General features: G+C 37.6%; 1 protein-coding gene across 4 annotated transcripts in view; it reads left to right on the plus strand.

Annotated features, from left to right (window-relative positions):
- The window catches only part of SLAIN1 (SLAIN motif family member 1), a 72,642-nt gene that overhangs the window by 7,622 nt on the left and 51,400 nt on the right, over nt 1–13,620 (plus strand). For 2 of the 4 annotated variants that reach the window (XM_007960638.3, XM_007960639.3), the window contains exon 2: nt 12,991–13,130. In XM_007960638.3, the coding sequence (XP_007958829.1) occupies nt 12,991–13,130 (140 nt within the window). Of the gene's footprint in view, nt 1–12,987; nt 13,131–13,620 lie in introns of all 4 variants that reach the window. The other 2 variants (XM_038007774.2, XM_007960641.3) reach the window with 1 other exon arrangement.

A 13,620-nucleotide genomic window follows, 5' to 3' on the forward strand; every position in this document is an offset into this window, starting at 1 on the left:
AAACACACTAAAGGAGCCATAAAATCCCTCATTAAGGTCATACACATTTGGCAATTTGTTAAATCTGCTTTTTAAAAAATTTATATTGTAGTGCTATCCCCTCTGAAACTCTCATTGCTCTATTTTTTACTGTTTGCCCCCTAGGCTGGATGCATACTGCTATTGCCATGGGAATGCTTTCCGTTTCTTGGCTAATGTGGATTCCCTTCTTCTTAAGTCCTTTTCCTTTGTATTTCACTTATTCTTTTAGGTGGAGCACAGCCTTCAATAGCTTTTTGAGAAAGGAGATCTGCATGAGAGGCACACTTTGAGATCCTGCATATTTGAAAATGTCGTCGTTCTGCCCTTACATAAGATTCATAGTTGGACTGGCTATAAAAGTCTAAGTTAACCTTTCCCTCATGTTTGAAGGCATTTTTCCATTTTGTTCTAGCTTCTGTTATGTTCTAGTTATTGAGTGTACTATGTTTGGGTATCTAATCCTTTTTGACTTTTTCTTTTGCTTCTTTTATCTCTTGTATTCTAAAATGTCATGTTGTACCTTGGTATGGGTTATTTTATTTGGTATACCAGACATTTGTGCACACTTTCACTCTACAATTGCATGGCCTGACTTCCACTCTGGATATTTTCTTGCTTTTTTTTTTTTCTCTTCAGAATAACTTTCCAGTTTCTTTCTTTTCTTTCTTTCTTTCTTTCTTTCTTTCTTTCTTTCTTTCTTTCTTTCTTTCTTTCTTTCTTTCTTTCTTTTTTTTTTTTTGTAGAACTTGTAACAGACAGATGTAGGTCATTCTATCTGGCTTAATCACTTGATTTTCTTATCTGTCTTATCCCATTGCTAATCTGTCTTTATTTTCTTTTCAGGAGACTTCTTCAACTTGATATTCCAAACTCATTTATTGACTCTTTTGTTTTTGCTATGATAGTCTCATTTCCCAAGGATGAATAAACTGTTCTTTTTTCAATATCCATGTGTATGTGTGTGCTTGTGTGTGTGTGTGTGTGTGTGAGAATGTAACATTTTCTCTTAGATGATATAAATTATACTTGTCTTGAAATTTCCATCTGTTCCCTGCATTGTTTTTCTCTTTGGTTCTCTTTACCCCCTCTACTTTTAGTCTCAGTGTTTCATGTAAAAGGAATGTTTCACATATTTGGTGTCACTGGTTGTCTGTTCATACCCAAAGGAGGTATTGAAGCCGATCTAAAGCTCTCCATGGATGGAGCTCCTTGGTGCAGTTTACTAGTGATTGGATGGGTAGCCAGCCCATATTCAAGTATCTCTAGGTCTTCTCTTGGATTCATCTTTTTCTCTAGGCATAAACCTTCTATACTTCTAGGAGATGTAAGCAAGGCAGTCATTTCTAGGAATATAAAGAGAGAAATGGGACCAGAATTCTAACGAGTCAGCATGTGGACTTCCATTTAATGTTTGGTTAAGTAAGGTACCTCATTTCTCCTTCAGCTAAGTTTGGTGTGCCTGAAGTTAGGGCTTCTCTGGATCAGCTTATTCACACAGCAGAGTCTCTGGTCTCAGGTTAAGGTGAAGACGGGGGGTAGGACTGGCTGTATGGAAGGGGATTTGGGATTCCAGTTGCCCCTAGGTAGACTTTCAACTGGATTCACTGCTTTTAGTGTGATGATCATCCCTACCTTCTATGAAATGCAGAGTAGGAATGAGATATAGTACCAGACAATAGGAATTGGACTATGGAGTATGAAAGAGAACATGGCATAGTGGGTCACTTAGAAACTGAATGTGCCTGTAGAAATGAGCAGCTTTTGAATATGGTGTGAGACTATGTGGACAAAGGAAATATTTGTATCACATAGACCCTAAGTAATTGAAGACTCCTTACTGTGGTGTTCTCCTACAAACAAAAAAAGTATTCTATCAAAAAAAAGTGAATGGGAGTATCTGGAATTCAGGGTCAAGCTGGTTGGAGGAAGCTTCCTAGCAGCAGAAGAGATCAGCAGTTCTCCCATAGGATGCTGGAGGTAACAGGCAGAGCAGTGCTTTAGGTAGCAGCTTCAGGTGGTAGCTGAGAGGGATTTAAAAACAACAGGCACAAGCTCAGACAGAAACATGAATTTTCCCAGCAGGAGTTGACAGACACCTCATACAGGAGAGCTCTGGCTTGGCATCTGGCAGATACCCCTCTGGAACAAAGCTTCCAGATGAAGGAACAGGCAGCAATCTTTGCTGTTCTGCAGCTGCTGCTGTTGATACCCAGGCATACAGAGTCTGGAGTGGACCTCAGGAAAACCCCAGAAGACCTGCAGCAGAGGGGCCTGACTGTTAGAAGGAAAACTAACTAACAGAAAGAAATGGCCTCAACATCAACAAAAAGGACGTCCACACAGAAACCCCATCCAAAGGTCACCAATATCAAAGACAAAACGTAGATAAATCCATGAAGATGAGGAATAAACAGTGCAAAAGGGCTGAAAATTCAAAAAATCAGAACACCTCTTCTCTTCCAAAGGATCACAACTCCTCGTCAGCAAGGGAACAAAACTGGACAGAGAATGAATTTGATGAATTGTCAGAAATAGACTTCAGAAGGTGGGTAGTAACAAACTCCTCCGAGCTAAAGGAGCATGTTCTAACACAATGCAAGGAAGCTAAATACCTTGATTAAAGGTTGGAGGAATTGCTAACTAGAACAACCAGTTCAGGGAAGAACATAAATGACCTGATGGAGCTGGTAAACACAGCACAGGAACTTCGTGAAGCATACACAAGTATCAGTAGCCAAATCAGTCAAGTAGAAGAAAGTATATAAGAGATTGAAGATCACCTTAATGAAATAAAGCATGAAGACAATATTAGAGAAAAATGAATGAAAGGGAATTAACAAAGCCTCCAAGAAATATAGGACTATGTGAAAAGACCAAACTTACATTTGATTGGTGTACCTGAAAGTGACTGGGAGAATGGAACCAAGTTGGAAAACACTCTTCAGGATATTTTCCAGGAGACCTTTCCCAACCTAGCAAGACAGGCCAGCATTCAAATGTAGAAAATACACAGAACACCACAAAGATACTCCTCGAGAAGAGCAACCCCAAGACATGTAATCATCAGATTCACCGAGGTGGAAATGAAGGAAAGAATGTTAAGGGCAGCTGAAGAGGGGTTACCCACAAAGGGAAACCCATCAGACTAGCAGCAGATCTCTCTGCAGAAACCCTACAAGCCAGAAAAAAGTGAGGGCTAATATTCAACATTCTTAAAGAAAAGAATTTTCAACCCGGAATTTCATATCCAGTCAAACCAAGCTTCAAAAGTGAAGGAGAAATAAAATCCTTTACAGACAAGCTAATGCTGAGAGATTTTGTCACCAGCAGGCCTGCCTTACAAGAGCTCCTGAAGAAAGCACTAAATACATTGTTGTTGTTGTTGCTGTTGTTTTTGAGACAGAGTCTCGCTCTGTCACCCAGGCTGGAGTGCAATGGCACCATCTAAGTTCACTGCAGCCTCTGCTTCCCAGGTTCAAGTGATTCTCATGTCTTTGCCTCCTGAGTAGTTGGGATTACAGGCGCCCACTACCACGCCTGGGTAATTTTTGTATTTTTAGTAGAGGCGGGGTTTTGCCACGTTGGTCAGGCTGGTCTTGAACTCCTGACCTCAGGTGATCCACCAGCGTTGGCCTCCCAAAGTGCTGGGATTACAGGTGTGAGCCACCACACCTGGCCTCAGAAGCAGTAAATATGGAAAGGAAAAACTGGTACCAGCCACTGCAAAAACATACCAAATTGTAAAGACCATCAACACTATGAAGAAACTGCATCAACTAATAGGCAAAATAACCAGCTGGCATCATAATAACAGGATCAAATTCACACAGAACAATATTAACCTGGGATAAATGCCCCAGTTAAAACACACAGACTGGTAAGTTGGATAAAGAGTCAAGACCCATTGGTGTGCTGTATTCAGGAGACCCATCTCACATGCAAAGACACACATAGGCTCAAAATAAAGGGATGGAGGAATATTTACCAAGCAAATGGAAAGCCAAAAAAAAAAAAAAAAAAAAACAGGGGTTGCATCCTAGTCTCTGATAAAACAGACTTTAAACCAACAAAGATCAAGAGACAAAGAAGGGCATCACATAATGGTAAAGGGATCAATGCAACAAGAAGAGCTAACTATCCTAAATATATATCCACCCAATACAGAAGCCCCCAGATTCATAAAGCAAGTTCTCAGAGACCTACAAGGAGACTTAGACTTCCACACAATAATAGTAGGAGACTTTAACACCCCACTGTCAATATTAGATCAACGAGACAGAAAATTATAAGGATATTCAGGACTTGAACTCAGCTCTGGATCAAGTGGACCTAATAGATATCTACATAGCTTTCCACCCCAAATCAACAGAATATACTTTCTTTTCAGCACCATGTCACACTTATTCTAAAATTGACCACATAATTGGAAGTAAAATTCAACAAAGGCAAAAGAATGGAAATCATAACAATCTCTCAGACCACAGTGCATCAAATTAGAACTCAGGGTTAAGAAACTCGCTGAAAACCGCACAATTACATGGAAACTAAACAACCTGCTCCTGAATGACTACTGGGTAAACAATGAAATTAAGGCAGAAATAAATAAGTTCTTTAAACCAATGAGAACAAAGACACAATGTACCAGAATCTATGGGACAAAGCTAAAGCAGTGTTCAGAGGGAAATTTATAGCACTAATTGCTCACTGGAGAAAGCAGGAAAGATCTAACATCAACACCCTAATGTCACAATTAAAAGAACTAGAGAAGCAAGAGCAAACAAATTCAAAAGCCAGCAGAAGACAAGAAATAACTAAGATTAGAACAGAACGGAAGGAAATAGAGACACGAAAAACCCTTCAAAAAATCAATGAATCCAGGAGCTGGGTTTTTGAAAACATTAACAAAATAGACCACTAGACAGACTATTAAAGAAGAGAAGAATCAAACAGACACAATAACAAATGATAAAAGGGATATCACCACTGATCCCACAGAAGTACAAACTACCATCAGGGAATACTATAAATACCTCTATGGAAGTAAACTAGAAAATCTAGAAGAAATGGATAAATTCCTGGACACATACACCCTCCCAAGACTAAACCAGGAAGAAGTCAAGTCCCTGAATAGTTCAATAACAAGTTCTGAAATTGAGGCAGTAATTAATAGCCTACCAACCAAAAAAAGCCCAGGACCAGATGGATTCAGAACCAAATTCTACCAGAGGTACAAAGAGGAGCTGGTACTATTCCTTCTGAAACTATTCCAAACAATAGAAAGACAGGGGCCCCTCCCTAACTCATTTTATGAGGCCAGCATCATCCTGATACCAAAACCTGGCAGAGACACAATAACAAAAAAGAAATACAGAACCAAAGACAAAAACCACATGATTATCTCAATAGATGCAGAAAAGGCCTTTGACAAAATTCAACAGCCCTTCATGCTAAAAACTCTCAATAAATTAGGTACTGATGGAATGCATCTCAAAATAATAAGAACTATTTATGACAAACCCACAGCCAATATCATACTGAATTGGCAAAAGCTGGAAGCATTCCCTTTGAAAACTGGCACAAGACAAAGATGCTCTCTCTCTCACCACTCCTATTCAACATAGTATCGGAAGTTCTGGCCAGGGCAATCAGGCAAGAGAAAGAAAGAAACAGTATTCAGATAGGAAGAGAGGAAGTCAAATTGTCTCTGTTTGCAGATAACATGATTGTATATTGAGAAAACCCCATCGTCTCAGCCCCAAATCTTAAGCTGATGAGCAACTTTAGCAAAGTCTCAGGATACAAAATCAATGTGCAATAATCACAAGTATTTCTACACACTAATAGTAGACAGCCAAATCATGAGTGAACTCCCATTCGCAATTGCTACAAAGAGAATAAAATACCTAGAAATACAAGAGATGTGAAAGACCTTTTCAAGGAGAACTGCAAACCACTGCTCAAGGAAATCAGAGAGGACACAAACAAATGGAAGAACATTCCATGCTCATGGATAGGAAGAATCAATATCAAAATGGCCATACTGCCCAAAGTAATGTGTAGATTAAATGCTATCCCCATCAAGCTACCATTGACTTTCTTCACAGAATTAGAAAAAACTACTTTAAATTTCATATGGAACCGAAAAAGAGCCCATATAGCCCAGACAATCCTAAGCAAAAATAACAAAGCTGGAGGCATCATGCCACCTGACTTCAAACTACACCACAAGGCTACAGTAACCAAAACAGCATGGTACTGGTACCAAAACAGATATATAGGCCAATGGAACAGAACAGAGGCCTCAGAAATAATCTACACATTTACAACCATCTGGTCTTTGACAAATCTGACAAATACAAGTAATGGGGAAAGGATTCCCTATTTAATAAATGGTGCTGGGAAAACTGGCTAGCCATATACAGAAAACTGAAACAACCCCTTCCTTACACCTTATACAAAAATTAACTCAAGATGGGTTACAGATGGATTAAAGATTTAAATGTAAGACCTAAAACCATAAATAGCCTAAAAGAAAACCTGGACAATACCATTCAGGACATAGGCATGGGCAAAGACTTCATTAGTAAAACACCAAAAGCAATGGCAGGAAAACCCAAAATTGACAAATGGGATCTAATTAAAGAGCTTAGGCAGCCTACTGAATGGGATAAAATTTTTGCAATCTATCCACCTGACAAAGGGCTAATATCCAGAATCTACAAGGAACTTTAACCAATTTACAAGAAAAAAAACCCCATCAAAAAGTGGGCGAAGGATATGAACAGACACTTCTCAAAAGAAGATATTTATGTGGCCAAGAAACATGAAAAAAAACTCATCATCACTGGTCATTAGAGAAATGCAAAACCACATCAAAACCACAAGGAGATACCATCTCACACCAGTTAGAATAGTGATCATTAAAAAGTCAGGAAACAACAGGTACTGGAGAGGATGTGGAGAAATAGGAAAAGCTTTTACACTGTTGGTGGAAGTGTAATTAGCTCAACCATTGTAGAAGACAGTGTGGCGATTCCTCAGGGATCTAGAATCAGAAATACCATTTGACCCAGTAATCCCATTACTGGGGATGTACCCAAAGGATTATAAATTACTATAAATATACATGCACATATACATTTATTGTGGTACTGTTCACAACAGTGAAGACTTGGCACCAACCCAAATGCCCATCAATGATAGACTGGATAAAGAAAAAGTGGCACATATACACCATGGAATACTATGCAGCCATAAGAAAAGGATGAGTTCATGTCCTTTGCAGGGACATGGATGAAGCTGAAAACCATCATTCTCAGCAAACTAACACAGGAACAGAAAACCAAACACTGCATGTTCTCACTCATAAGTGGGAGTTGAACAATGAGAACACATGGACAGGGAGGGGAACATCACACACCGGGGCCTGTCAAGGGGTGGGGGGCTAGGGGAGGGATAGCATTAGGAGAAATACCTAATGTAGATGAGAGGTGATGGGTGCAGCAAACCACTATGGCACGTGTATACCTATGTAACAAATCCTGCACGTTCTACACATATATCCCAGAACTTAAAGTATAGTAACAAAAAAAAAAAAAAAATAAGGAAAATTGGTGAAAAAAGTGTTGAGATAGGGAAACTCCACAGTTGACTAACTAGTGGCTCATTTCTGTCGGGGCTGTGGTGTTCATGGCTTTTTACATACATGGTAGATGGCAGCTATGAGTTTCTCATCTTAAGAACACTGAGGGCTGGTCATGGTGGCTCATGCCTGTAATCCCAACACCTTGAGAGGCTGAGGCAGGAAGATCACTTGAGCCCAGGATTTTGAGACCAGCCTGGACAACATAGGGAGACCCCATCTCTACAAAAAAACTTAAAAAATAAAATAGCTGGGTGTGGTGGTGCATGCCTGTGGTCCTAGCAACTCAGGAGGCTTAGGTGGGAGGATTACTTGAGCTCAGAAGGTCAAAGTTGCAGTGAGGTGTGTTTGTCCCACTGCACTCCAGCCTGGGTGACACAGCAAGACCATGGCTCAAAACAAAACAAACAAAACCACAAAACAATGATTCTTTATCTTGTGACTTTTAAAAAATTGCTTTATTGGAATATAATTAATATGTAAACTGCACTTAAAATGTACAATTTGATAGACTTTAACATGTATATATACCCAGGAAATCATGACCACCATTAATGTGTAGTGAACAGATTTCGACACTTGAGGTTTCCTGTGGCCCCTTGTTTTCCTTATTCTTTCCTTCCTGATCCTTGCTGCCTCCAACCCAGGCAACCCCTGATCTGTTTTCTGTCAGTTTAGATTAGTCACCCAGACTGGAGTTCAGTGGCGCAATCTCAGCTCACTGCAACCTCCGCCTCTTGGGTTCAAATGGTTCTCTTGCCTCAGCGTCCTAAGTAGCTGGGATTACAGGTGCGTGCCACCACGTGCAGCTAATTTTCATATTTTTAGTAGAGACGGGATTTCACCCTGTTGGCCAGGATGGTCTCGATCTCCTGACCTCGTGATCTGCCCGCCTTGGTCTCTAAAAGTGCTGGGATTACAGGCATAGTACATTTTTTATAATTTTATATCAATAAAGTCACAGAATATATACTCTTCTATTTGTTTTTGTCTGGCTTCTTTCAAGCTAGATAGTTATTTTGAAATTTGTGTTATTACATGAATCAGTAGTTCATTTTTATTGTGGGAGCTGTTAGATTTCATCATTGTAACCATGGCTTGTTTATCCAGCCATCTTTTGATGAGCACTTGGGTTGCTTTTAGTTATGACAAATAAAACTGCTGTGGGCATTTATGTTTAAGTCTTCATATGAACATGCTTTCCTTTCTCTTGGGTAAATACTTACAACTTGAGTGTCTGGACCAGAGAGTAGGTGCAGGTTAACTTTTTAAGAAGCTGCCAAACTCTTTTCCAAAGTGGTTTCACCATTTTTCATTTCCATCACCAGTGTATGAAGTTTTCAGTGGCACCAAATCTTCCTTAACACTTGCTATGGCTAGTATTATTCATTTTAGCCATTCTAATAGGTATGTGGTAGTATCTCATTGTGGTTTTAGCTATTTTCCTAATGACTAATGATGAACATCTTTTCATATAGCTGTTTGCCGTAATAGGTCTTCTTTGGTGAAATGTGTAATCGAACCTTTTGTCTATTTTTAAAATTGAGTTGTTTACTATTTGTAGTTTCATGTTTTCTGCATAAAAGTTCTTTGGTAGATAGATGATTTGCAAATATGTCTTTCCCAATTTGTGGTTTATCACTCATTGTTTCAGCAATGTCTTTCAAACAGAAAAGTTTTTAGTTTTGATAAAGTCCAATTGATATTTTTTTCTTTTATGGATCATATTTTCAGTCTTATAAATTGTATCTAAGAAGCATTTTCCAACTCAAGGACACAAATACTTTTACCTTTGGTTTCTTATAAAAGTGTTATAGTTTCAAGTTTTACATTTGTCTGTGCTCTATTTTGAGTTAGTTTTGGATATTGTTTGTTCTGTGGATCAGAGGTTTTTTTTTTTTTTTTTTTTTTTTTTTTAATCCCCGCATATAGATACCCATTTTGTTCCAGCACTATTTATTTAAAAGACTATCCTTTAAATTGTATTTTACTAAAAATCCTCCATATATGTGTGGTTTTATTTCTGGGCTATTTTTTTCCACTGATCCGTTTATTTTTATGCTACACTAAACTGTTTTCATTACTGTCATGAGCTTCAGTCAGTGGTATAGCTCTCCATTTCTTTTTTAACATTTGTTTGGCTATTCTAAGATCTTTGCATTTCCATATGAATTTTAGATCATCTACATTTCTACAAAAAACACCTGCTGGAATTTCGATTGAGATTTTGCAAATTATGTGGACCAATTTAAGGAGAATTGACATCTTAATATTTAGTTTTCTTAGGAAAATGGCATGTCTCTCCAGTTATGTCCTCTTTAATTCTCAGAATATTTTGTAGTCTTCAGTGTTCAGGTCCTACGCATCTTTTGTCAGATTTCTCCTTAAGCATCTTATGGTTTTTTAAAAAAATGCTATCGCAAATGAAAAGTGAAATTTCAAAAATATGAATTTGTTTGTTGTTAATATATATAAGTATACGATTGACTTTCCTACATCAATCTGGTATCTTATAATCTTGCTACTAAACTCACTTATGCTATTATCATTTTTGTAGATTCTTCAGATTTTTTTTACATAGATGATCATGTCATCTGTGAATAAAGACAGATTTACTTCTTTCTTTCCAATGTAAATGTTTTTGATGTATTGCCTGATTGCATTGGCTAGGATCTTCAGCAGAGTGTTAAATAGAAGCAATGAGAGCCAATGTCTGTGTCTGTTTTCTGATATCACAGGCAAAGCGTTCACCCTTTTACCATTCACTATGCTGTTTTTGTAGATGCCTTCAATCAGGTTGAGGATGTTTCTTTCTGTTTCTGATTTGATGAGAATTTTTTATCAGGAGTGGATGTCAAATGCTTTTTTTTTTTTCTATTGATATTATATACTTTTTCTATTTTAGTTAATCTGGTAAGTTATATTGATGCTTGAATTTGTACTGACTTTTTATTTCTGATATAAACCCCACTTATTAATGGTGAAGTATGCTAATGGTGAAGTTAGACTCAATTTACTGAAATATTTAGACTTTTTACATCTGTGTTCATGTGTGATACTGGCTGTTAGTTTCTTAATTTGTAGTGTCTGATTTTGGTATCAGGGTAGAACTGCCCTAATAGGATGTGTTAGGATGTATTCCCTCTTCTTCTGTTTCTTTGGAAGAGTTTGTGAAGAACTGATGTTTTCTTTAAATATTTGGTAGAGTTTAGCAGGAAAATCTTCTGGTCCCAGACTTTTCTTTGTGGGTAGTTTTTTATTTTTATTTTTAATTACTTTTCTAGCTATTTACTTTAACTTACTTGTATGCCCATGTTTAAGGTGCATTTCCCGTAGGAAGCATATACTTGAGTCTTTTGTGACACTCCCCGCTCCCGTTAAATATAAGGAAAAACTTGCCTGCAAGTCCATCAGATGATTTTCCCTCAGTTTCTTTTGGCTAGGATTGTATGTGGGGCTTGGGCCTAAACCAGTCATAGGCAAAGGGGAACAATGAAAATACCATGATTGGCTTAGCCCAGTGCTTCTCAAGATGTGGTCTCCAGACCAGTAATACTAGCTTTACCTGGAAACTTCTTAGAAATTCAGATTCGTTGACCCTATGCATCAAATTTAAGGGATGTGGTTTAGCAATTTGTCTTAACAAGATGTTTGAGTAATTTTGAGACATGAGACATTGAGAATAACTGGCCTAGACTAGCCTATACTTGTGAGCAGGGAGAAGTAGCCTGTACCCGATAGTTTAGGGTATGTTCCTAGGAAGTGGAAGGGATTATTACCTACATAGGTAGGTGATAATTTTGCCATAGTAGGACTGAGGTGGGGCCCAAGAATATGAATTTTTAACTGATATACTCTTGATGGAGTCACGACTGTGCAACACACTCTAAGGAAACAAAATAATATATTGGACTTAGAATTAAATCCATTGAGATCTGTATTTTAGAGTCCTCATCTGTAACTGGAGTGAGCAAACTGTCCCAAGGGCAAATCAGAGCTGTTGCATGTTTGTATGGTGGGTAAGATACGTTTTTACATTTTTAAATGATGAAAAAAAAATAAAAAGAATGGAAAACTATGGGAAATCCAACTTTCAGTGTCTATAAATCAATTTTAAAGGAACACAGCCATGTTTATTCGCTTATATATTGTCTAGGATGCCTTTGGACTGGAATGGCAGTGCTGAGTAGTTGTGACAGAGATCATGTGGCTTACAAAGCCTGAAATATTTACTTGCTGGCCCTTTACAGAAAACATTTGGCAATCCCTGATCTCTAAGAATAATTTACCAAAGAATAGTACATTCCCCAACTGTCTTGGATAACTGATAAATGAATAGGTGAACGTTTTGTCTAGAACAGTAAAAGTGTGAATAATGAAGTATGTTATTTCAAGAATATATGCATATTAGAATTGTGGTAGCTTTGTTGGAAGGAAGATTACTTTAGATTTATAATTACTGTAAGCTTATAATAGTGAGGTGTCATGTATTAGAGCCAGCAGTTTCAGGGAGGTAATTCACCCTTCCCCCTTTTTTAGTTAACTTGCTTATTCCTCAAGAAAAACCTTTTCGTATAGTCCTATCACTGAAAATATTCTAAAATCTACATTAATATGGCATATTAATGAGAGAAGCTTTTTATAACCTGCAGTGCTTCTGGGTAGTTATTTTGCATACTACTCATTATTGTGTAATGGTGTAGGTGCTAAAAGTACTCTTCCTAAAACATATCTTTTAAAGCTCTTTGTTTGGCTTTAATGAAAAAGAAGCATGTACCAAGGTTAGTATAGATTTGAGACAGGAGAAATATGTGATTATGTAAGGGTTCAAAGAATCAACTGACTGGCTTTTACGGGTGTTTAGACTTATTTTTAAAAAATACACAAGATTTGCCTTGTTTGTCACATCATGTTTACCTTCATTAGCCCAAGTTTACCAAAGATTCTGTTGCCAAAGAGAAAGATGAAAATGTTTATTTCTTGACATGTCAATAGAGATAGTAAGATCATGATAGTGCCTTTTTAGGGCTTGTTTAGTAAAAAAAAAAAAAAAAAAAAAAAGAAAAGCCCTTGATCTCTGATGCTGAAACACACAGTTAGGGGAAAAATTGTTAGACCTTTTTTTGGAAGTTTTTCTCACCAGGCTACAGGAAGTGTCATCTTCTATTTGGGGATATTTGCCTGTTAAAAACTATTTCTGATACTTTGAAGTGATCAAATATGAGTTGTGTTTCTATGGAAATTGTTAAATACATGTTGCTTTCCCCAGAGAGAGGTACTCTCTGTGTACCTATATCATACCTATAATGTAGATTTCTTTTTTTAAGGTTATACGTTGGCTCTTCAAAGACGTTCACCTCATCAGAGAAATCCCTGACTCCTTTGCAATGGTGTAGACATGTCCTAGATAACCCAACTCCTGAGATGGAAGCAGCAAGACGTTCCCTGTGCTTTAGACTGGAGCAAGGTAATTGTGAATGTGTGCATTTACATTCTCCAACTCTTGTCACTCTCTGTGCTACTTTTGTTGCTGGTTTTGAAATAAACATTTCAATTGAAAATTCTTACCCTGAGGTGCAGCTGTTGCATGCAATTAGCTTCACATGTATTACACATCAAGCTTTCTCAATGTAGGATGTGTTTAGTTTTGTGCTTATTTTTAGCCATATTTTTAGTTTGCTTTGGTTTATATTGCAGTGTAGGAACACACATTTTATTTTATTTTATTTTTCTGTTGGCAAATATACCAGTCAATAAAATGGTCAGTTTTCAGTGCTCTGGGGTCAGTAACAAGGTTGTGTGGCTGGCTTCTAAGGCAGAAAACAGGGTTTCCTGGGGATCTGAGTACTGACCTTATTGAATGCCTTTAACATTTAGTTGGATGTATAACTGGAAGTGCTAACCTTTAAAAACTAAGAAATCTTCATATTATCTGTAACATTAATTAACTTATGGAG

Source organism: Chlorocebus sabaeus, chromosome 3 (assembly GCF_047675955.1).
Source record: "Chlorocebus sabaeus isolate Y175 chromosome 3, mChlSab1.0.hap1, whole genome shotgun sequence".
Classification (NCBI taxonomy): Eukaryota; Metazoa; Chordata; class Mammalia; order Primates; family Cercopithecidae; genus Chlorocebus; species Chlorocebus sabaeus.